The sequence below is a fragment of the Lynx canadensis genome, chromosome B1, assembly GCF_007474595.2.
Source record: "Lynx canadensis isolate LIC74 chromosome B1, mLynCan4.pri.v2, whole genome shotgun sequence".
Taxonomy (NCBI): domain Eukaryota; kingdom Metazoa; phylum Chordata; class Mammalia; order Carnivora; family Felidae; genus Lynx; species Lynx canadensis.
The window spans coordinates 50279454-50305536 of NC_044306.2; the positions used below are offsets into that span (position 1 = coordinate 50279454).

Below are 26083 nucleotides of genomic sequence, written 5' to 3' on the forward strand. Positions count from 1 at the left end.
ATAATGCTACACATCAGGGCATGTCTAGCTCACATGACAGAGCCTCTTCTGACGCTTTCTGGCCTGGAGAAGCATATTTGCATTCCACGCACTTACAGTGCCCCTGTATTTTATTCACCACTCCCTTCTAATGAAATGCTCCCACATACACATGCAAGTCATTTTCGCTCACAATGCACTGGTAATGGGATGCTTCTGAGCCTTTCTCAGGGAATAATGATTTACAGCCAGCAGGAGAGTTAGGCTGAAATCAGGTGCACAGATTTCTGAATGTCACATAATTTTATAGTTGGCTATGAGGGAAACCTGGTTTCAAATTATGCATTTGCCTTGCACTGGAGGTTGGGGTGCAGTTACAGAAATTAATTCTGTAAAAAGATCCCCTCTTTATTTAACAGTACCTATTACAAGAAGGAAATGCCTTATGCGGATGAGTCATTTTGAGGATCTTTAAATTTCTTTAGTCTTTCAATTGTGAAACTTGGGAGAGGAAGAATGATTTAGAGGACTGAGAACGGCATGGATGAGCTTCACAGTTTTTGACCTTCCTTTGCCTGTGATTTTTTTTTAGGAGAAAAGGTGACTAGATTATAGTTTTAACATTTTTTGTACCTTTGGTCTCTCATTTATAAATTAACTGCCTAAAAACTGGTCAGAGGAAGGAATTATTGTGATGATAATCCAATGTCAAAAATTTAATAGCCTTGAAGAAAAAAGTTATTTAAGTCATTTACTGTAGGGCTAGTCCATGATTAAAGTCAGAGTAGGGCCCCAAATCCTAGATTCCTAGTTGTGTGCTCTCTTTTCATACCTATAAGGTTATCCATTCCAGGCTACCAGGAAAGGCTGGAGTGAGATCCTAGTTCATAGTTTGGAAGGCCCTCAATTTGAATTCACTCAAGATCATGTTACTCTCCCACTCCCCCAAGAACATTGCCTGGGAAGTTAAACACTGGCTTCATAGTCTGTTCCCCACAAGGCAGCAAGAGATCTGATCAGATGATGACACTGCCCTCCTGCAATCTTCCATGGCCTCTCCTCACCCAAAGAGTAAGAACCAAACTTTTTTCAAAGCCCCACCTTCCCTAAGCATGGATAGAAGCAGTTTAAAACTCACATACTTGAGGATTTTAAAGTCTTTTTTTTTTAAATTTTTTTTTAAAGTTTTACTCTTTCCAGTCATGGTGTCAGTCTAGCCTGAAAATAGAATGAATTGGATGGAACTCTCTATCAGTATTACCTTTGAAACTCTCATCGCAATTCTAAAAATAATAGTTTTCTTTCTGTGGTGATAAAATGTATTTGCAGCAGAAGTTTTTAGATTTTTACATACGAGCAAATTGGACCTGAATTTGAACACTGAGATTCCCTAAAAGGCTTTTAAAGACAATAATCACCAAGTACTGAAGACCCTACATGGATCTTGGGTTTTTTCTGAGAGAATATATTGAGAAAAAAATGAACCCATCAGTCACAGTACTATACGGTGGCTCTGGTGTGACAAGATGGCTTTCCACTGGGTATAGATATGCTTCAGTTATCATTACCTTGTCCAAGAAAGCATTTCCATCCTTTAGGGACCAGCCAGGAAGATTAGACAGCCTGGGACTGCAAAACAAAAGATTAAATTATCCTAAATCGATTACAGTCCTCAGTGATTTCATGGTGACTGTTATCATCTCCATAAAGTTGAAAACAGTTTGAAATTACTGGCAACAATGTCCATCCAAAATACTAATCAAAAAGATGAAAGAAAAATAACCACACTGTAGCAAGCTTAAGAATTATGTGGCGATGGAACATTAACAAGCCAAAGAGTTTAGCACTCAACTGGGAAAATTAAAAGAATCCTATGCAAAATAATGAAGAGAAAAAAGAAAGATGAGACACTAGAGCATTTTACAGTTTTCCAATTACTGCCCCTGACTTCACCCTGCTTGTGCCTGACAACAAGCCTGCGAGGAAGGCTAAACAGGATCATCATACTGTGGATGAGAAAACAGACTCAGAGGGGTCAGGTGCTCTGACAAGAACACTTAGCTGCCTATCAGTCTGAATTCACTGCAAATAAAAATACAGTACCTGAATTCTGGTCAAGTCCACATTCCACATTCACTGCTTATAAGTGGATTAGTCACTTTGCACCTGTGGCTTGGGTTTCCAAATCTGGAAAACGAACCTAGTTTTCCTGAGTGTTACAAAATGACAGCATAGGTGAATAATTTCTAGGAGGTGAGGCTCGTTTCACGTGTAGGATACATTAAGAAGGTCTAGATTCAGAAATCATGCACTTCTGGCAATCTCAGGATTTAACTGTGTGCTATCAGTTGACTACCAGAATTATGCTGAAGGCTGAAAATGCAAATACCTTAGGGAGAAATATGCTGGTTAAAAGAAGAACTTAATGATCAAGGTGTTAGGTGAAGAAAAGCACGTTGGGAGTACAAGTTGGGTGGCAACAGGATTTTAGCGCCTCCTCACAAAATTAGTCTGTAAAGTAAAAATTAAGGGCAAGGTAACAGTGTGGGACTAAAAGACTACAATCAGAAACCAAATTAATATACAGTCCCTTAGCCTCTTGCCAAATAGGTTTATCAAATTCTGACTTTGTAATTAGGTGAAAGAGAATGAAAATAAGAAACATAAATATTGTGTATTTTCCAATCTTCTAGGAAAGGCTAAAAGCCTGAATAAAATACACATGCATCTAATTTTAGAAAACAATAGGAATTTGGGGGATAACTATTAATTTGAAGTAATTCAAAACTTACAGAGAAGGTGTGAGAATGTAAAGACTAGGAAGTCCCACATACTTTTGCCTACATTCTGTTTACATTTTGCTTGATTTAACAAAAAGTGAGAATTTGATTTCATACTTGGGAATGAAAATTACTACTAGCAGAGTAAGTTTGGGTCATATAAGTTATACCTGATAAATTGTTTTTAAACTCTGGGAGTTTCTGCACTAACCTCACAGAAAAATATCTCTATCATTAGCTCTTTAATTCCCATCGTTTCAAAGTCAGTGTGTCTTCACTTATAGACTTATTTCTTGAAAAATACATTGACTGCCAGGTCAGATTAAAAAACCAAGCATTCAGGGGCCTGGGTGGCGCAGTCGGTTAAGCGTCGACTTCAGCCAGGTCACGATCTCGCGGTCCGGGAGTTCGAGCCCCGCGTCAGGCTCTGGGCTGATGGCTCAGAGCCTGGAGCCTGTTTCCGATTCTGTGTCTCCCTCTCTCTGCCCCTCCCCGTTCATGCTCTGTCTCTCTCTGTCCCAAAATAAATAAACGTTGTAAAAAAACCAAGCATCAGATAAAAATGTAATGACAAAACAGTGTGAATATGTTCTCATTCTGTGCATGCTAGCTCTCTAAAGGAAGGTTGTAAATATTCACTTCCCTTTAAAAGTGAACTGAATCATAGGACATGCATTCTGTTCCCATCAGACACACAGAAATCAGCCTTCAAATACAGATAAATGATTCAGTTAGTTGTCTTCAACAAATGATCAGAATGGTACACTGCTTATCAGAGAAATTGTTTGTTTGCTTATTTAGAGAGCGAGAGAGGGAGCAAGAGAGCAAGCAAGAGAGTACAAAAGCCAGAAAGGGGTGGAGGGAGGAAGGGAGGGGGAGGGGAGGAGAGAGTGAGACAGAGAGAGAGAGAGAGAGAGACAGAGAGAACCTTAAGCAGGCTCCACACTTACAATGGAGCCTGACACAAGGCTCAATCCCATGAACCTGGGATCATGACCTGAGCTGAAATCAAGAACTAGACACTCAACCAACTGAGACACCCAGGAGCCCAAAAATAACTTTTTTAAAAGTAAAATTTTCAGATACTGTACTTTTTTTTTTTTTTAATGTTTATTATTTTGAGAGGGAGCAAGAGAGAAAAAACACAAGTCGGGGAGAGATACAGCAAGAGGAGAGAGGGAATACCAAGCAGGCTCCATGCTGTCAGCGCAGAGTTTGACATGGGGTGTGATCTCATGAACAGTCAGATCATGACCTGAGCTGAAATCAAGAGTCAGACCCATAACTGACTGAGCCACCCAGGTACCCCCCCCCAACCTTTTTTTTTTTTTTTTTAAGGTTTTATTTTTAAGTAATCTCTACCAACGTGGGACTTGAACTTACAGCCAGCCCCAAGATCAAGAGTCACATACTCTACCAACTGAGCCAGCCAGGTGCTCCTAAGATCCTATAGTTTTAACTCCTGCTAAATACTTTTTTTACACATCAAAGCCTTCTATAAAACACCTGTGGTTATTCTGGATTTGAGAAATTGCCAGTAAATGGGAATGACTGCTCAAAGAGCATGGCCATGTTATAACAATAGTGCCAAAAATGAGGGCCACAGACGTGTCACCAAAAGGCAAAGGGATACTGACTACAGAGATGAAAATATTTACTTACTGAGTTCCACTCAGTTAATGACTAAATCATAAAGAGTCAGTACACTTTAAGCTACCAAAAGGTAAGGGACTTAGGACTTTGCTCTTAATGATTACAGAATTTGTATTAGTTAGTTAGTTAGTTATGTGCACAAGTGGGGGAGGGACTAGTGGAGAGGGAGAGAAAAAATCTTAAGCAGGCTTCACACACAGCAGGGAGCCTGACACAGGGCTCCATCCCACCACCCTGGGATCACGACCTAAGCTGAAATTGAGAGCTGGACATTCAGCTGATTGAGCCACCCAGGGGCCCCTAAGTTTTTAAAAAAAAAATTTTTTTTTACATTTATTTATTTTTGAGAAACAGAGTGAGACAAAGCATGAGCGGGGGAGGGGCAGAGAGAGAAGGAGACACAGAAACTGAAGCAGGCTCCAGGCTCTAAGCAAGCAGTCAGCACAGAGCCTGATGTGGGGCTCGAACCCACAAACTGTGAGATCATGACCTGAGCCGAAGTCGGACGCTCAACCGACTGAGCCACCCAGGCACCCCTAAGTTTTTAAAGCAAGGAAAAAGAAGTGTCTCCATAAAATATACCTTAAAAAATATGAGAGGTGAAGATATTAGATAAATTATGATTATAGATTAACACATCTTTGCATCCCCTATTTAATAATTTCTTAGAAAAGAATGCCATTAAAAATATTATAGTCGAGAAAAAACATGTATACAAGATCTTTTTCAGTATTTTATATTACTGACTGACAGCATTAAATTAGATTTAGGTGTACAATATATTGATCTGACAATTCTACATATTACTAAATGCTCACCATGAGAACTGTAGTCACCAGATTACCATACAATATTAATGACTGTCCTTTTCGTCTCTGTTACTTATTTACTTAATAACTGGAAGTCTGTGCCTCTTAATCCCCTTCCCCTGTTTATTTAATTTTTTTTTTAAATAAGTAAAATATTATCGGGGTGTCTGGGTGGCTCAGTCGGTTAAGCGTCTGACTCTTGATTTTGGCTCATGTCATGATCGTGGGATTGGGTCTCATGTTGGGCCCTGTGCTGGCAGCACAGAGCCTGCTTGGGATTCTCCTTCTCTCTCTACCCTCCCCCGCTCATTCTCTCTCTCAAATAAATAAATATTTTTTAAGTATAAAAATTAGGTAAAATATTCCCATAAGTAAATAAATAACCCAAGGCATTTAAAAGTAATCTGTTACCTAACAAAATAGCAAAAGTTAGAATGAACATGGTATGCAATTCATTTTCCCCTTATACTTTTCATTTTTCCAAATGCCTATTTTGAAATGTATTACTTTTATAATCAGAAAATAATCTAAGAGGCATGACTACATTCATTCATTCAAATAATATTTAATAAAAGCTTACTCTGAGCCAAGTATACAAAGTGCACATAACAATGTACTGTAATGTAATGATAGTTCAAAATAAACCTTGAGTTTTAGGAGTTTGCACTTTAGTAAAGCGAGATGGTAAACAGCAATTAAACAGAATAAAATAAAAGCATGATGGGGTAAGCAGAAGTGTTACAGGTTCACATAGGAAGGGCACCTTTGACAGCGTGTGGTATTGTGGGAGAGCTGGGAATAGGAGTTAGGAGGTGAGGGTGGAGGAAGTGTTTCCATAAAAAGGGAACATGGAGGGAAGAACTTCAATATTTGGTGTAGTACTGTAGGAGTATAGTTCATCTTCACTCATTCATTAATGAATATTTATGTGTCAGGCATGCTGGTGATATGACGGTGAACAAAACATACCTGTCCCCAAGTTAGCAGGGAAGACAGACATTACAAGTAATCACACAAATAGAGAAGAAGATACTAAAAATGATGATGCAGGATGGTACAAAATTCCCTAAAGAGGGACTGGTCTAGGCAGCATCAAAAGACTTCTCTGGGTCTGATGACTGAGCTGAGATCTGGACAGTCCTAGATTCAAGGGGAAACTGGGCCAAAGGACAGGGTTGGAGGGAACAGAGAAAGACAAGACCCATATTTTCCTCCAGTAATTCTCACCAGCCTTTGGCATGGACATCTTACATAGGTTATTCAAATGAAACTTCAAGAAGAGGCCCACATACTCTGTCCCCCTCACCCGACCAGAATACCATCTTTATGTCCTTCTTATATAGAAACTGAAGTCGTAAATGACCTGAAACACGAGCTCCTGTGAAGTAGGCTCAGGGAAAGCAGGATGGGGCTGGGGGAGAAGAGCCTTTACGACTGACGGAAAAAATGAGTGTGACTGCTCCCAGGCAAGAAATAGGATTTCTTTGAAACTAAAAGGAAATAAAAAGTAAGATACTAGAGGGGTAGGCATAAACCGTAATATACCAAGATGAACTTGGTATTTATCCTAAGAGCAATGAAAACCAGTGAAACGTTTTAAACAGGTGAGAGACAAGACTAGATGTATATTTCTACAAGACAATGTTGAAGAAAATTGATATCATGTGCATTCTGATAACATATACCACCACTTGTGTGGTATTTCTATCAAAATAATCCTAACCTAATCATGCAGAGGTATCAGACAAATCCAAACTGAAAGACATTACATAAAATAATTAGCCTGTACTCCTAAAAATGGCAAGGCCATAAAGATAGACTGCAAAACTCTTCCAGATTAATGGAGACTGAAGACAAAACAACTAAATGAAATGTGTGATCTGCAGTGGATCCTGGAACACTACTGTTTTTCTTCTTTTTTGCTATAAAAGGCATTATACTGGAATATGAATTGGTGTAACTTGGGAAATACGAAGAAGGTAGACAGCTTAGATACTAGCATAGTGCCAGTGTGAGTTTCCTGATTTTGATTATTGTATTGTGGTTATGTAAAATAATTTCCTTTTTCCTAGGAAACAGGCCTCAAGTATTTAGGTGGTAAAGGAGCATCCTGTCTGTATCTTTCAAATGGGTCAGAAAAAGTTGTATGCATATGTATAAACAGAAAATTATAAAAGTACATATGATAAAATGTTAACAAGAGTAACTGGGAGATGTTTGTACTATTCTTGCAACTTTTCTGTAAATCTGAAGTGATTTCAAAATGAAAAAGTTACACAAAAATGGCTCTGGATTCAGAAAAGGGCAAGATCAGAACTGAAGACACTGATGAGGAGGCCTTGGCAGTAATGCCTGTAAAATACGATAACACCTGCAGCAGAACTTAAAGAGAAGTAACTAAATTCGAAACTGTTTGAGAAGGTAAAACTAACAAGGCTTCATGAAAAACTGGATACGGGGAATGAGAAATAGTGGCATATCTAAGTTAACTCCCAGTTTTCTGGCTTTCAGAACAGCATGCCAGTCATTAAGATAGGGTACTGTGGGGGATAACCAGGTCTGGGAGGGTCTTCTCTTCTGAACCATCAATTCATGAGCTGAGCTTGGGGCATGCTGAGTTTTGAAGTACCTCCAAAGCCACATCCAAGGAGAGAAACTCAGTAGGCATTTTGGGTTTATGAATCTGGAACTCAGAAGAGGATTACTAACTAAAGATACACATTTGTAGGTTATTGTTTAGATGGTAATCAAAGCCCTGAGCATTTAGGAAATTTCCTTGGTGGATACTCTGATGGCTAAGTACTGGATATCGAAGAATTCTGATATATGATTGTCAGTCAAAAAAAGATGAATCTCCAAGGTAGAAAGAAGAGGAAGAGTTAGAGAAGAGGAGAACCAGGAATGCATTATGATGGAGGAGAACAATGCTGAATGGCCAAGTGGGGATGAGAACTGACAAACGTGCATCTAATGACACGAAGTCATTTGTGATTCTAGTGAGAGGTGTTCTGGTAGGTGGTGTGGGCACATAGACTGGAGAGGAGTTAGTAATGCTGAAACGGAAAGTGGAGTCGAGAGTAGGTTAAAAAAGTTTTTTTTAAATATTAAGTTAGAAGTAATTGAGCTTAATTAAATGGGAAGAACTGAATCAAGATGGGAAGGTTCAAGATAAAGAAAAGATTATAATGAATAATGAAATCACACCTCAAGAGGGCAGGAATCCAGAGAAGATTCACTCATAGGACAAATCTTATATTGAGTAGCTACTACATGCCAAGAAGTATTTTAGGCAAGGGGGATTCAGTGGTGAACAAAAAGATCCCAGCCCTTACAAAACTTTTAGTGGAGAAGACAGACAACATATAAACTAAATATGTATATATAATGTAAGGACAAGTGCTATGAAGAAAAATAAAGCAGGACGAAGGGCTAGGGAGGGACTGGGGATACTATTTTGGCCAACTGTATCTCTAAGGTTTCTGGCCTGAGCAACAGAAAACACTTTTTTTTTTTTTAAGGAACTACATATGGGTTGCCAATCATCCCTCTAGTATAACTTCCCTCTGAGAGAAGAACAATGACAAAGGGGAAGAGAGAATAGAAGTGGATTCCAATGCTGAGCCAGGGCTGTGAGAACACAGAATTAGGTAAAGACAAAAGTGAACGGGAAAGGGAAAATATGTAGCTAAAATTGCCCAATTCAGGACTGGAGCACCTAGATAATTCATGACTTCGCAGTGCATAGAGGCCGCCTCTTGGAAACTCTCATAGTACTTGTATTTTGTTTTTTTTAGTAATTATCACAAGTGTATAGTTGTTCTCTTAACACAAGTATAATGAAATTTTCAACTGTGGAATACTTTCTCTCCAACACAATGTAAGCTCCACGAGAAAAACAAAGTGGTCTTGTTTAGATCTGTATCCTCTGCTCCAGTCCAGTGCAGATTCTTAATAAACAACAAACAAATGGACACTGTAATGTTTGGGGGATAAACAGACAATAATATCAGGCTATTTTAGTATGAAATAACTTGTCAGTCACTTTTGTACAGAAATATACGTGATACCTACAATTTCTGAAACAGTTGTAAATATATATATATAGATAGTATCTGTGGATAATAAATGTATTTCTAAGTTTTAGGTGTGATTATAACTGAATTTTATCAGCTTTACACAAAATGTAATCTGGAATTATCTCTGTCCCCTTTACCTTATTGGTATTCCTTGTCTCAAAAAAACAAAAACAAAACCCAAAGACGGATTTTTAATTATACTTTTTCTAGATGGTTCAGGAGATTATCATTATGAATAATCATTGCATATGGTGATATCTTCAGGAATGAGGTATATTAGATGGTTTACCTAGGCTGCTATGCTTTTAAGCTCTTAAATCTGTTTTAGATAGCTTTTCTGTCTCTCCTATGTGATACCACTTTTTATTACTGGGAGTATATTTGCTTATATAAGTTACCCACTTCTCTTATAAATTGGCTGCTTCCAAATAACAGCAACTGGGAAGCCGATTTCCATGACAAAGTATTAGTAAGAGTAACAGTGGTGACTATAGTCTTGAGATATCTGCTTTAAGACAAGGACTTTCGGCTTCATATATGATTCTATGATATCTACAGCTGACAATTATGAATATAATCCATAGATACCTATCAAAAAGAAATGTCAGGCTCTATGATGTCAGTCGCTGCAAAGGCAGTTAAATGGTTCTAAAATTCAATTCTTGGGCTCATCAGCTGACCATTTATCAGGTCTTATATGAATTAGCAAGAAAGATGAAATATACATGACCTCACTTGCATAGAGCAGTTGCAGGAACATTTTACAGAAGCTCAGAAGTTATAATAAAGAAGTCAATCAATAAATCAATACAACACTTTCCATCAACCCAGCCAAAGGAAATGATTCTGATAAAGAACATTTTTAGGGAACAAAGTGAACTAAGGACAACACACAAGGTACTAGTAATCTTTATGCTAATTGGTACCATTTTTTGAAAAACGAAATCTCATTTTGTCTCAGATGCAGCAGCACATACCTTTGAACAAGTGGCAAAGGAAGGAAATTGAGAGTGGAAGTCATGTCCAGTCCACAGTCCAACATAATAGTAGTTGATTTGAATTTGAGCACATTGCATGGTAAGGTTGGGTGCCCTGACAGGCAATACTGAAAGAAATAAAATCACTTTTATCAATAATCAGTTACAGAAAAAATCTAAGAATGATATAGTGAATTAAGTAGAACTGATCATTTTCTCTCCTAAGAATAGCACGTAGATTCAGCTAACTTTCTATGCAGCTTCCTCCCTTTTACAGCTCTGGGTACCACTTCCCTCAGCAGCTCAAAAATCTCAGGTCATCATTTTTCACAGAGTACCAAGTTCCATCTCAGGCAAACACAGTTTTGAAGAGACCAAAGTTATTCCAAGTAGAAGGTTTACAGGCTATAGTTATCTGTCCCACTCCCACACGACACTTCCAAATCTCTACTATCCCACTGCACCTAACTACTGCCTAACGCTGTGGAGGTCCATTAAATTCTAATCTGGATTCTCAACTGTACTATAGGTTAGGTTTTTCTCCCGTAAATAAGTGATTTTCCTCAAGAGGAGGAAATGATTGGGAAGGGTTAACAAGCAAGTATCAGTAAGGAGTTGTGGCCCTTCCTTGTCAGAAGACAAGACTCAAAAGGACAAGTGACTATCCTGATGTGCAGATTCTAAAGCAGGAGTGAGGGGCACCTACTCCCAACCAATCAACAGTCTCTTGCCTGTGGAAGCAGACCTCAAAAGTGAAAAGGGCACAAGCCACAGTGGCATATTCCAAGGAGAGTGATGAGGCAAGACAATACACTGACCTCAAACATTTCTCATGTCTTCCTCGATGTAGTGGGGATGACAGATATGCCACAATGAAAATTATTTATATAGGATGTACCCTGTCACCTTTCATAATTCTACTACTGCTGTGAAGAAAAGAAATGGAAGAAGGAAAACACCTTTCCCCCCACCTTTAAAGTCATTCCAGAGAAGCCTGCCTTGAACAGCAAAGCCCAGAAATGGAAGGATCAACGTTCTTAATCCCTCAACAAGTAACATTCTCTCTTTCTGATTTCAGTACAAGCTCAACACAAGTCAGGGTAATGTGGCATCAGTGCCTGGCCCCGCACAGACACAGTAGGTCAGGCTGCCTTTCTAGGTATTTGCTGCTCTGTTGGTTCTGTCACTGGATAAATTTCCCCCTTTTCTCCAGAGGATGTTACAGGGACTGACGATTTTTTAAAACTGCATGTTCTAAAAATGATAAGGACAAGAGCCAAGAAATTGTGGTTATTCTGCAAGCTTTTTTTTTTTTTTTTATTCCAAGTTTATGTCTGGTGATTATATTTTCCAGACCAAACTTCACAACTCATGGTCTGAAATGGTACAAGATAACCTGCAATGAAAATATCACAAGTTATTTAAAATTGTAATTGTCCTAAAAAAGTCCAGGAAGTATGATTCGGGTAATTATACTTTACATAAGTACATTCTTTGACAGGTATCAGAATTACAGAAAAAATTGTCCTACTAATTAAGACAGAGCTATCCTTACCCCATCCTCCATCTGGTTCCCTATTGCTAGTTTGGTCTTTATCTCTGTATAAGAATTACTTGTTAAAGGTAAACTATCTTGGGGCGCTTGAGTGGCTCAGTCAGTTAAGTGTCCGACTTCGGCTCAGGTCATGATCTTGTCGTTGTGGGTTCACGCCCTGCATTGGGCTCTGTGCTGACAGCTCAGACCATGAAGCCTGCTTCAGATTCTGTGTCTCCTTCTCTCTCTGCCCCTCCCCTACTTGTGCTGTCTCCCTCTCAAAAATGAATATTAAAATACAAAAAGGTACACTACCTCAAAGCAAACAGAAAACGTCATAATAAACTTGCCCCAAACATACAAACGATCTAATGAGAGCTTTCCTATAGTTCTACTTAAAAAAAAAAAAAAAAGTCATATTTAGAAAAAATTAAGAAGAAATAAAATGAAATGTATAATGGTTATTTCTTGGTGGGAAGATTATCGCATAGCTTTCTTCTTCCAGGATTCCACGTTTTTCACATGTTCAACAATGGCCACTTACTTTTTCTTATAATCAGATAAGAAAAGGATTACAACAAAACTGAAAAGTTTGCTGGCCATACTGAATGACAAAATCTTTTCTTCCTTCATCCTTAACTCTAAATTACAGATAACAAGTTACTCTAGAAGACTGACGTGTAAAAGCTGCTGCTCAAAAGATTTCAGACAAAAGAAGTTAGCTGAAAGACTTTCTATTTGCTCTTGTCATGCAAAGAGAAAGGTGAGGAACACTTTGTAAGGGCCATAACTGAATGGAAGGAACATTTTCAGAGCATCTACTAAAGGAGTGCCAGACCTTGATCTCACTAGCTCCATTTTTATGGATGAGGAAATTGAGCTTTACAAAGTTTGAGCTACTTGTCTAAGAGCCAAAGACACACACAGTAAGGTCCCCTGACTCCAAAGACTCTAGTCATGCTTTGCAAACTGCACTGCTCACTTCATGGGTCAAATGAGTCAGCTGAGACAGAGTGACTGGCCGAGGTTCATGCAACCAGTAAATGAAGCACCTGCAAGGTTCTTGAAGTCTGCCTGTGTCCAGTGATGCTCTCTGTGTGTTTTTTAACATGCAGCCTGCAACCACACAGCTTATAATCAAGCAGTTGTTATAATCTAGTGAGGGTTAGGAGACGAATACACAAAAACACTAGGTAATCATGTGATTTAAATCTTAAGGTTAGGAATAAATTTATATTACAAAAAGCTTGAAAAACAGCAGAAAGAAAAAATATTATACACAGTTTTCTATTCCATCTTTTTTTCATATTTGTAAAGAATGTAATTTTTGTAAACATACTGCTGTGTGCTACTTTGACAACTCAAGATGCCTGTTTTCTTTGTGCTGCATCACACTTCATTTTTATTGGCTGTCTAAGTAAATATACCATGGTGTGTTTAATCATTCCTCTACTGATGAACATTCAGGGTTGCTTCCAGTTGCTCTATTACAAACATGGCTGTGGTGATCACTGTAGTGCTTATGGCTTTTTCCATATTAGACTATTTCTTTAGAGGATTCCCAGAAATGGCATTAACTAGGTCAAAAAATGTGAGCATTTTATGGCTCTTGAAATATGCTGCCAAAATGCTTTCCAAAAAAGGCCATACCTATTTACAATGACATCAGTTATATATCAGAAGATCTGTTTCACTGCTTATTCCCATCAGCATTATGGTCAAAACCATCTAGAAGCTATACTAAAATGAAGCTGAATGTTAATAGTAGCCATCTTAAAGCAATTACACGGCCCTCAAAAGGAAAGTCAACTACTTGATACAAGGTTTTAATTCTGAGAGGGAGTTTGGAGAAATGATTTAAAGCAGGGGGTCTGAAATAAGACTGCCTGGGCTCAGATCCTGGTTGAGCTCATTATTAACATGTGATTTGGGGAAAATCACTTCATTTTGCAAAGACTGAATCCATCTGTAAGATGCAGATAGACACTACCCTCAAGTTGTGAGGTCTAAATGAATGGAAACAGTGCCTGACCCACAGAGTGTGTTTACTGTTAGTTATAGAACCATTAAGGGACTGAAAAGGCCACTTAATTTGGGGGGCCACCTAAATCGACAGCATTTTAGAGAAGAAATTCTATTCTACAGTAGCATTCACTAATGTCTTAGATACTTGTTATCCCAGAAGAGTAGGTACAGTGAGTGAACAATTTTATAAATACCGTCTATTGCTAGTTTTCCCTCTAGTTAGCTACAGTCACTACCAAGTATGTAAGTGAATATTCTAGCCAACATAAGGTTTCACAATTTTTTTTCTAGCTTAATAAACACACACCAATGCTTTCATGTTAATTTTATTTCTAACTAATACCAAAGCTGCAGGTTTTTCTGTGTAATGATTTATTATCAATACTTCATTGTCTGCCTGTTGATCCCTTTTTTCCACTGAATAAATAGAATGTGGTTATAGAACATATATGTTTAACATATATAAACGTTGTTTATATTTTTGGATAAAAATTTTATCAGTTATACACACTATATATCTTTCCCATTTTTTTTACTTTCATTAAAAAAATTATTATGGAAAATCCCAAATATACAAGTAAGCAAAACTAGTATAATAAACTCCTATTACTCAACTTGGATATGTTTAACAACTATCCTTATTCTGCCTTTGCTGCTTTCCTTCTGATATTGACACATTTCAGAAGAATAGCTATTATGGTGACAAACCTAACTGATCTCTGAAAATAGATTTTTGTAAATAGTCCTAAATTGATCTCTTATCCACAACAGGGACAAAAACCTAAGTCCATTTTCCTCAGGGTCCTAGCAAAATTCATTAAAGGTGATTCCTTTCACCTTTAAGTTATTCTTGGTTTGTAAGTTACACCTCCAAGTTCTGTAATATGTTATATATATATATATATATTTTTTTTAATTTTTTAAAATGTTTTATTTATTTTGAGACAGGGAGAGACAGAGCATGAACAGGGGAGGGTCAGAGAGAGGGAGACACAGAATCTGAAACAGGCTCCAGGCTCTGAGCTGTCAGCACAGAGCCCGATGCGGGGCTCAAACTCACGGACTGCGAGATCATGACCTGAGCCAAAGTCGACCGCTTAACCAACTGAGCCACCCAGGCGCCCCTGTAATATGTTATATTTTTGAAGCCTCTGTTCTATTCCCTGGTCTTGTTTTTCATTTTTAATACCAATGCTGTAACATTTATATTTTGTAATATTTTCAAGTAAATTAGAATGACTAGACTTCTAAAGACTCATGTTCCCCAAAGATGTCAATGGAGGCTACTTCATTCAATCTATATGTGAATTTACAGAATGCTGCCATTTTTATTATACAATAACATTTCTCAAGCCAGGAGCAATGCAGTGTTTTTTTCTTCTATTAATTTTATTTTTTCTTCCTTTACAATTTAAAATATTTTCCCTTAGGGGCGACTGGGTGGCTCAGTCGGTTAGGCCTCCGACTTCAGCTCAGGTCATGATCTCATGGTTTTGAGTTTGAGCCCCGGGTTGGGCTCTGTGCTGACAGCTCAGAGCCTGGAGCCTGCTTCGGATTCTATGTTTCATTCTCTCTCTGCCCCTCCCCCACTTGTGCTCTGTCTCTCAAAAATAAATAAATGTAAAAAAAATTTTTTTTAATATTTTTCTTTAGCACATAAGCAACTATTCAATTATCAATAATGTTAAGTATATTTTGCTTCTCAATTTTTTTTAACTTTTTAAAAAATTATTTATTTTTGAGAGACAGAGAGAGAGCATGAGCGGGTGAGGGACAGAGAGAGAGGGAAACACAGAAACACAGAATCTGAAGCAGGCTCCAGGCTCCAAGCTGTCAGCACAGAGCCCGACACAGGGCTCAAACCTACGAAACCATGAGATCATGACTTGAGCCAAAGTCGGATGATCAATTGACTGAGCCACCCAGGCTCCCCTGCTTTTCAATTTGTACTTAACTTATGTTCTCAGTTTTATTGTTCTGTTACATTTTAGAAATTTCTGCTGTTAAATGTACAGCTGATTACAATATGCACTCAGGCGAGGGCGCCTATGTGGCTCAGTCCATTAAGTGGTTAACATTATATAAATCAGACTTTCAACACTCTCAAAGCAATTGGCTCAAGCTCCTTGCAGAGACCATCTTCCTTATTGACTTCTTGAACAAGTGATGATACTTTTTCTAGTTCTCCTTTCACTTAGGCACATAGCCCTTTGGAGGTTTCAGATTACTGACCGTGAATACGTGTTTGAAATACATGTTTCTGAATATTACATCTATTACTAACAAGACTCACATCATGACCTCAGGTTTCAGCAGTTCTAATACTTTCAAAAGCTGCTATGAAGGCAAAATGACAACTGGCCAAATTAATCTCACAGAAATCTTCAAAAGCAGTATGAATTACTGTAAACTTCATAAAACAAAAACCAGAAAATTTAACAAATTAGTACATTTAGTACACTTGGCAATTTGGTCATAGCAAACTGAATTTTAGAGAATTGGCTGTCTTCTGCAGAAAGAATCATTGACCAAAATATCAGATATGTTCTTCTACTTCCTAGTGTTGTTTAAAATAACAATATACACAGTTATTTTGATATGGTGTTTTTTGCAGTGTAAGGCACTCTGTAAAAACTTTATATTTAACTTCTTTAATCCTCTCAAGAAAGTTATGAGGTAGGAAGTGTATTCCTATCTTACAAATGAAGAAAATGAGACACAGAGATTATGAAATTTGCACATGTTCCCAAAGTTGTAAAAGCTGTATCAGGACTCGAATGCAGGACAGTGAGATCCAGAAAGAGTACACTTAACCACCATGGCATTTCATGTAACACAGAGAAAAAAGAATCATCAGAGATTTAAAAAAAACAAGTTTTTTTTTTTTTTTTTTTTTTTGGCAGAGATAATGTGCTCTAAAAGGACACAATGTGAATTGATAAGAACATAGACTGAATTTATAATCTAGTTGAGAACAAAGAAAATTAGTTAGCTGGCTAATGTAAGATAAAGCAAAGATCCCAAGTAAATCACAATATTAAATTAGTCTATAATCCATCATAACAGAAATTTCTTTTGTTGGGTGTTCTCTTCTGTTAAAAAAAAAAAAAGTATTAGGATTCTTTCACTGTAAAGTAGTTTTGCTCTGAAATTACTTTTCATTATCTTTAATGTAAACTATAACTTTAGGTTGAGTTAATGCCAAAGCTCTTTAATATTGTTTGGGACAATTGCACAGCACTATAAATGAACTGCTTTTTATAGGCAATTGTGTTAATGAAATAAGTTATAATGATATCACCATTTATTTCCTTTTTCTCCTTTGTCTATTTAACTAAGTCATATATTCATTATGGGGATCTATGAGCAAAGAGAAAACAGGTTTAGTTTGCTTTTCTCCCTGGCAGTGAAATAAAGAAGTGACTTTGGTTGCTTCTGATTCAAATACAATATTAAAAAAAATACTTTTAGCCAATTAATTTTTGTGTATGGTTTTGCTTCCTGGTACAACATTAGAAAACCTATTAATATAATTCAGATATAACGAGTATAGGAAAAAACAAATCTCAATAGATTCAGAAAATATATTTGAAAACCACAACATTCATTCTAGACAGAAACTCCTAGCAAACTATAAATGGAAGGGTATTTCTTTAATTTGATAAAAGGTTCATAACCAAATCCTTTATCATAATGATGAAGTACACAAAACTTATAGTCAAGAACAAAACAAGGATACTCACTATGACTGCTTAAATTCAACACTATACCTGGAAATGCTATATAATGCAATAAGACAAGAAAACTAAAAAAGATGATTAGAAATGGAGAAACAAAAAGTCATTGTTCCCAGTTGATATGATTAAAAGACACTCTGAAAACAAACTTACAGCTAATAAGAGAGTTCATCAAGGTTGCTGGATACAAAAATCAAAGTACCAAAATTAATTGAGTTATTTTATTTATTTTTTATTTAAAAATTTTTTTAATGTTTATTTATTTTTGAGACAGACAGGAGGTGGAGCAGGGCAGAGGCAGACACAGAGACACACAGAATCTGAAGCAGGCTCCAGGCTCTGAGCTGTCAGCACAGAGCCCAACATGGGGCTCGAATTCACAAACCATGAGATCATGACCTGAGCTGATGTCAGATGCCCAACCAACTGAGCCACCCAGGTGCCCCTTAATTAAGCTATTACATGCCAGCAATAAACAATTAGTAAAAAGTAATAAGAGTTAAAAATTAGAATACCATTTATATGGCAAAAATTTAAATGCACCATAAAAGTAAAAGAGTGTAAAATCTTTACCAAAAAATTTTATAAAACTCTTGTCAGAGATAATATTAATTGGGAAGGAAAATAAACTTTTGCAAAAATAGCAATTCTCACTACTTTTTTTTTTTTATTTTATTTTATTTTATTTTTTTTAATTTTTTTTTTTTAACATTTATTTTTTATTTTTGAGACAGAGACAGAGCATGAACGGGGGAGGGGCAGAGAGAGAGGGAGACACAGAATCGGAAGCAGGCTCCAGGCTCCGAGCTGTCAGCCAGAGCCCGACGCGGGGCTCGAACTCACGGACTGCGAGATCATGACCTGAGCTGAAGTCGGACGCTTAACCGACTGAGCCACCCAGGCGCCCCTCTCACTACTTTTTTATAGAGTTTAAGAATCATATCAAAGAGTCAAGGGCTAAGATTACCTAGGAAAAAACTAAAGACCAATGATTAGTGAAGAAGACTTAAATTTTCTGATATTACAACTTAACTATAATGTCATTAACAGTAGGATGTTGAACTGTGATAGTTAATGGACAAATGAAATAGAAATAAACAGTCCAGCAAACAGACACACATATCCAGGGGCTTGCCATATGATAAATGTGGCATTTCTAATATATAATGCTGGGGAAGTTTGCAACCCATCTGAAAAAATTTACTTCATACCATACACAAAAATTAATTCCAGATGACTTAAATACTTAAGGTACAAAGGCAAAAAATTTAAAACTTTTAGTGAAAAATAAAAAGAGGGTAAGTTCTTTACTACCCTAGGGTAGTGGAGACTTTCTTCAGAGACAAAAAAGTACAAATAAGACAAAGATTAAGAAACCTGACTACAGTACTTTAAAATGAAAATCTTCAGGGCGCCTGGGTGGCTCAGCAGGTTAAGTGTCCAACTTTGGCTCAGGTCATGATCTCGTGGTCTGTGAGTTTGAGTCCTGCGTCAGAATCTGTGCTGACAGCCCAGAGCCTGGAGCTTGCTTCAGATTCTGTCTCCATCTCTCTCTGCCCCTCCCCCGCTCTCGCTTGCTCTCTTTCTCTCTCAAAAATAGACATTAAAAAATTAATAAAGTAAAATGAAAATCTTCAAAAGACACCATTAACAGAGTGAAAACACAAGCCAGAGATTGGGAGAGGATATTTCCCACACGTGTTAATAAAAAAGCACTAATAAAGTTATTAGTAACTAATAAGTTATTGCTAATAACTTCACTAGTGCTTTTTATTTGTAACCTATTCAGTATAAAAAATTCATATAAATCAACAAAAAAAGATTTAAAAACCCAACAGAAATGAGGAAACAAGAGTGGGCAATAAATGTAGATATAAAAAGCTCAAAATCACTAGAATCAGGGAAATGCAAAATAAGATGATAATGAGCAAATGGACTAATGATGCTAAGTACTGAAGAGAATATAGTAAAAATGGAGTATAAATTGATGTAACTCTCAAGAATTTGGCAATACTAATAATATTGAATACATACTTTAAATATACTAAGCTAATAAAGGCATGTATAGGTATGATGCACATCAACTTGAGGAAAGTAGTAAGGGAGGAAAAGCAAAGGTTGGTGATTTTAACCTTAGATATAACTATGTCTTTAAAAAGGGGTTAAGGGGAGCAAGGAGATCCGGTTTTTTAAAAAAGGCAAACTATTTACAACTATTTAATATTAGTAACAAGTGCTAAGGTGTCTTTTCTGTATTGTTACCAGAAACTTCCGCAGACATCAGAATTATTTAATTATACCTTTCCTACCATTGTCAAAATCTGTAGTGCTGTTTTCCTTATGACAAAAGTCTCATGGTACAAGATATGGCCTTGGGCAGGGGGAAAGGAAAGAAATAAAGATAACTCCCAGATTTTTAGCCTAAAATTTTGAGATTATGTTAGTACCTTCAGTGAACTCCTTGATGCTTCCTAGTCTTATGAAGTTTAGTAAAACACTTCCCTAACAAGATTTGGCAAGGCTTTATAATTTTACAAGAAGTTTTTCAAGTGATGTTGAGCGTTATTTAATTACCAGAAATGTTATATTAATATGATGGCTATATTTATAAGATATACATATTCATAAAAATACACAGTAATGCTGACACTTGAAAAGGAATTCTAAAAATAAAATTAGACCACAGCTCAGAAAGGAGTAGCAACTGGAAACTTCATTGTATGAATTACCTTCACAAACAATAAGAATTACTGACAAATATTTTCTATCCAGTATTTATTTTTTTTATTTTTTTTTTTAAGTTTTTTTTTTTTTCAACGTTTATTTATTTTTGGGACAGAGAGAGACAGAGCATGAATGGGGGAGGGGCAGAGAGAGAGGGAGACACAGAATCGGAAACAGGCTCCAGGCTCTGAGCCATCAGCCCAGAGCCTGACGCGGGGCTCGAACTCACGGACCGCGAGATCGTGACCTGGCTGAAGTCGGAGGCTTAACCGACTGCGCCACCCAGGCGCCCCTCTATCCAGTATTTAATTAGTCCTTTCCCAACAACTGAATAAATGTTATTGATACTAACTTGACTGTCAAGGCCCAAGATCACACAATTAATAACAGGCTGAATGTGCACTCAAACCAGCACAAGTTCTAACTGCTTTCTCTTAAATCTTTCCACTAATATACTAGTAGGAAACCTATGATAGTGTACTATATTAAGAGCAACATATTTAATATGGATAGGAAAAAAACTTAAGAATCTTAGAAACAAAAGTGACTATAATTTGTTCTAGTCATCTTTTCCCTCAATATTGCTTTCCTGTTGTACCACTAACCCCTGCTAGCTTACTTCTAAGGCAGACAGCTTGGGATTAAGACTACTGACTTACTGACTACTAATTAAGACTACTGACACTGTCATTTCTATATCCCTGAGAAATTGTACCCTAGTGTATTTTAACATTAAAAAATATATTTCCTAATGATAAAATCTGCAGATTAAAAAAAAAAAATTAATTCTTTTTCCCAGCCTTGCTTACGTTCATTGGACTCTTAGCTTCCATAAAAATCATAAATATTGAGGTTAAAGGGGCCTTTAAACTTGGAATGGATCATAGAACTAAATGTAAGAGCTAAAACAATAAAACTTCTGGGAAGTACATGCAATATAAATACAATACACGCTACATACATAATTTTTAATTTTCTAGTAGGTAAATTAAGAAAGTAAAAGGAACAGGTGAAATTAATTTTGGTACTATATTTCATTTAACCCAATATATCTAAATTTTCAACATAGAATTGACATAAAATATTAATGAGACATTTTACATTACTTTACGGTACCAAGTCTCCAAAATCTAGTGTTAACATTATACTTGCAGCATATTTCAATTCAGATGATAAATTTTCATCTGAAATACTTAGTATGTATTGAGATTTCATAAAACTTACAGTTGAAAAAGTAGATCCACATACTCAAGTTCTTCCAAACACACTTAAAATTTTCTCAATAATTGAATTATCAGCTTTTATTAAAATTTTTTTTTAACATTTATTCGTTTTTGAGAGAGACAGACACACAGACAGACAGAGTGTGTGCAGGGGAGGGGTAGAGAGAGAGGGAGACACAGAATCTGAAGCAGGCTCCAGGCTCTGAGCTGTCAGCACAGAGCCTGATGTGGGGATTGAACCCACGAACCGGGATATTATGACCTGAGCTGAAGTCATCCGACTGAGCCGAAGCTCAACTGACTAAGCTACCTATGTGCCCCGAGTATCAGCCTTTAAAGTTTAATTGAAATACATTTTAAATTTCAGTTCCTTAGTCATAATAACAACTTTGTGTTTAATAGCCATATACCGCTGGTGGATACTCTACTGGACAGGGCGACTCTAGTAAAACAGAGGAAAATCTTTGTGCTTTAGGTTAGCCAAAAATTTTAGATTAGACGCAGAACAAGAACCATAACAGAAAATCTATAAATTGAACTTAATTGAAACTTGAAACTTTAGTTCTTCAAAAGACACTCTTCAGAAAATGTAAGATAACTCAGACTGGGAGAATATACTTGCAAAACACGTATCTCATAAAGAACGTGAAAGCAGAAAATAAAATAACGTAATGTAACGTAACATAACATAAAATAAATAAAATAAAATCCTTACAACTTCAAATCTTTTCAAATGAAAAGATGCTCAATATTAGTCCTTAGAGAAATACAAATTAAAACCACAATAGGATACCACTACACTTTTACTACAAGGGTCAAAGTGAAAGACTGATCAGAGCTGGCAAGGAGGCTGAGCAACTTGAAATTTCATATGCTACAAGCATAATGTTTTTGAGATTCATCCTTCTTGTTGCTCTCAGCAGGTCATTCCCTTTTATTGCTAAAAAGTATTCCAATGTATGGATGTACCAGAATTGGCTTATGCATTCACAAGCTGATGGACATTTGGGTTGCTGTTCCAGTTTTTGCCAAGTATTAATAAAGCAGTTATAAGACATTTACATTATAGGTTTTTGTAGGGGCATATAATTTCATTTCTCTTGGGTAAATACTTAATAGTGACATTTCTGGGTTAAACGTTTAACTTTATAAGAAACTACCAAACTGTTTTCCAAAGTAGAAATTTATTTTTAGCTTAAAAAAAAAAATCAGTCAGATTTTATTGCTGGGCTGTGATTAGTTCTAGGCATAAAGTACTAGTTTTTAACTTTGCCTCTAATTTGTTATTAGTCCAAATCCCTAAATTCTCTGGGCCTCAAATTTCTTTACCTGATGAATGAGACTTAATTAGATTATTTCTAACCTCTCTCTTAACACAAAAATGTTCCTTTTCATCATTCCATCATTTCCCTGGGTGGACCGAACCCTCACTCTTTTATATAACCTGTCATCAAGATGTGTTTATACCACTGTGTTGTTTACAATTGACTTTCTGAAAACATAATACACAATTTATAAGATCATCTAGTCCAAATACCTCTTTGAAAAATGAGGAACCTAGCTCTTAACAGGGCTTGTGAACTTTCTTTGAACCAACACCCCTGAGTGTACATACACTTGTTGCCATGGATAGTTACAGCTCACTAGGAGATACTCTGTGCCCCAATAGAGATGTATAAGATTCTTAGTGCCGCAGGGAAAGAGAGCACACTCTATTGAGAATCTCCACCTTGTACCACACCATCCTGAGTTAAAAATGGTTACCGCTGAACCAAATTTGCCTAATTTGGAACTATTACCCCTGCTAAGAATTTTCGGCAAGGCTCTCCAACACTCAGAGATTTCTATAAATACATCTCAATTTTATTTGGTAATGTTGCACTTTCTTTCGCTTTCCATCTTGATTCTATCTTGCAGGAGAGCTGTTAAATGTGCCAATCATACTCACTGTCAAGCTGACTACACAGCTGGATAGAGGGATAATTTTCCATTTGAGCAGAGAATCTGCAGCATGCATGGTGAACACAGTGAAACCACTTTCTGGTTGGAGAGTGGCTAGATAACACACACAGCTGGGGAATTGACACTTATGGCTGCTCCTTCATGCTTATCCTCTTCTCTGACTTGACTCTTCAGTAAATGCATAAAGCAGCGGAGAGTGGTCATAGAAAGAAAACAGCCCAACTTAAGTTCAGGAAGGGTGGGAATGTTGGCAGTCAATATTAAAGAGAGAGGGAAAATAGGCAGGAGTTGGCTTGGGAACAAACATCATTGGCTGTCTGGTACCAGAACTTTAAAATGTTACAAAGTAATTAGAGTTGATGGTAAAGAAATTCACAGAGCTACGCACATGACCTCATTTATGTAAATATATAGATGTAATTAAAAAAGACTGAGCGCATATACCAAACTGGTAAAAGTGGTTACTGCAGGGGAGAGGGTGGTTGACAATACCGCAACTTTCACTTTCTACTTTAGCTACTTCTTGTACACTCTTGAGTTCTTTTTAAATTTTTATTTTTGGTGTTTATTTTTGAGAGAGAGAGAGAGAGAGAGCGCGCGCGCGCGCACGCGAGCGAGTGGGGGAGGGGCAGAGAGAGAGGGAGACACAGAACCGGAGACAGGCTCCAGGCTCTGCGCTGTCAGCAGAGCCTGACACAGGGCTCAAACCCATAAACTGTGACATCATGACCAGAGCCGAAGTTGGCCACCCAGGTGCCCCTTGAATTCTTTTTAAAACCAGATTTCAACCAGATTTTTGGGGGGATGGGGGGAAGAACCAAGACATTTTTTTTTCTCTTTGGGAATACAGAGCAATTACCACAGAAGTTTCTATTAGAGACAACATTTTAAAAGGTTGGCAGCAAACAGGTAACAGCATTTAGAGGAAAGGAAATAAGGAATATGGGATATAAAGATAAGGTTAGAAATAGTTAATGATAATAAATTAAAAAAATAAGTACTACTCTAACCTAATCTTTCACACTATGGATATATCTACACTTCAAAGCAAAAGCTGTGGTCCACCACCACCAAAAAGAAACTGCATTAAAGATCATACACGACAGGCCTACATGATGCTTCTGTTCCATAATGTTTGTTTTATTTGAGATTGGTTCTCAGGTGTTTAATGAACATTTTTAACCCAGTATGTCCTATAAGAACAAAAGTAGCAAGGGTGATAAAAGTGCTAGTAAAAAGCAACATATGAATATGATGGATAAAAGTAAAGATACCATTAAAAAGGGAGAGAGAGATATGGAAACTACAAGTATTATTTATGGGATGAATAATTTAGAAGCAGAGGCAAGTTAAGGACAATAGAATTTATACGAGTTGCTGAAAATCCACAGCAATGACAATGGGTGAGAAAAAAGGAAAAAGGTTAATAAAATGGTACACCAGTAAGTGGCTAAGAAGATCAGCATCAACAAGGAGAATCATTATTCGTTTAACATTAATTCAAGAGTAAGCTAGTTTATTCTAGTCATGTTATGTTGGGATGAGAACTGAGTGTTGTATGTAAGCGATGAACCATGGGAATCTATCCCCAAAACCAAAAGCACACTATATACACTGTATGTTAGCCAATTTGACAATAAATTACATTTAAAAAAAAAATAAAAATAAAAACGTTGTGCACTCCCCCCAACCCAAACCACAGATAATGCATTGGTTCAAACTTCAGTGTCCAGACAAATGTGGACATCAAAGTCAACTGTGAAGGAGAGAGCACAGATACCATGGTCACTAGGGAGTTCCCTGTGGCACGTGGGTAGGTAACTGGCAAGAGGTGTTACCTAACTGAACAGACTTTCAATGCTGACAAAACTGTGCTGTTTAGTGGGAAGGTGTCAGATATAATTAGGGGACAAGCCCCTGTTAGTCCTTTAGATTTTCAAAGAAATGGATTTAAAAACTGCTTTTGATTAAGTGAAGAAGTTTATAAAAACAGCTACCATTTATTGAACACTTTATGCTGGGTCCCTCACATGCATTTATGTCTGGACAAAAATCAGGCAATCAGCAATGTTTTGGGGTCTAGAAAAGGCTTTTCAACCAAAAAATTTCCTACTAATCACACCAGTTAACATGTCAGGGATCAGAGTAAAGGAAAGGGTTTTTGGGACACCTGGGTAGCTCAGTCAGTTAAGCCTCTGACTTGATTTCGGCTTAGGTCCTGATCTCCTAGTTCATGAATTTGAGCGCTGTGTCAGGCTCCGTGCTGGCAGTGCAGAGCCTGCTTGAGATTCTCTGTCTCCCCTTCTGTCTGCCCCTCCCCTGCTCCTTCTCTCTCTCTCTCAAAAGAAATAAACCTTAAAAAAAAAAAGTTTTCATTTGCCTGTACCATCTGGGTCCTTGGGAGAGAATAGAAGAGGCAGCTTCTTTTACTAATTAATACTGAGCCTGCAAAAATGGCAACAGGGAGACCCACACTTACTGGGGAAAGCAGTTTGATTTTGATTTTCAGTTTGTTGTAGTTGATAAAGTATTTCTTTAAAAATCTTTGTATGGAATACTAGAGAGAAATTCTAAAACTTTAGGGAAATATTTGATATAATCTTG

At 37.0% G+C, this 26083-nt stretch overlaps 1 protein-coding gene across 2 annotated transcripts in view; it reads right to left on the reverse strand.

Annotated features, from left to right (window-relative positions):
* INTS9 (integrator complex subunit 9) overlaps positions 1-26083 on the reverse strand; it is a 102936-nt gene that overhangs the window by 61215 nt on the left and 15638 nt on the right. For both annotated transcript variants that reach the window (XM_030312687.1, XM_030312686.1), the window contains exons 2-3: positions 10275-10402; positions 1548-1608 (exon numbers count right to left, since the gene is read on the reverse strand). In XM_030312687.1, coding sequence (XP_030168547.1) covers positions 1548-1608; positions 10275-10402 — 189 coding nt within the window. The remainder of the gene's footprint in view (positions 1-1547; positions 1609-10274; positions 10403-26083) is intronic.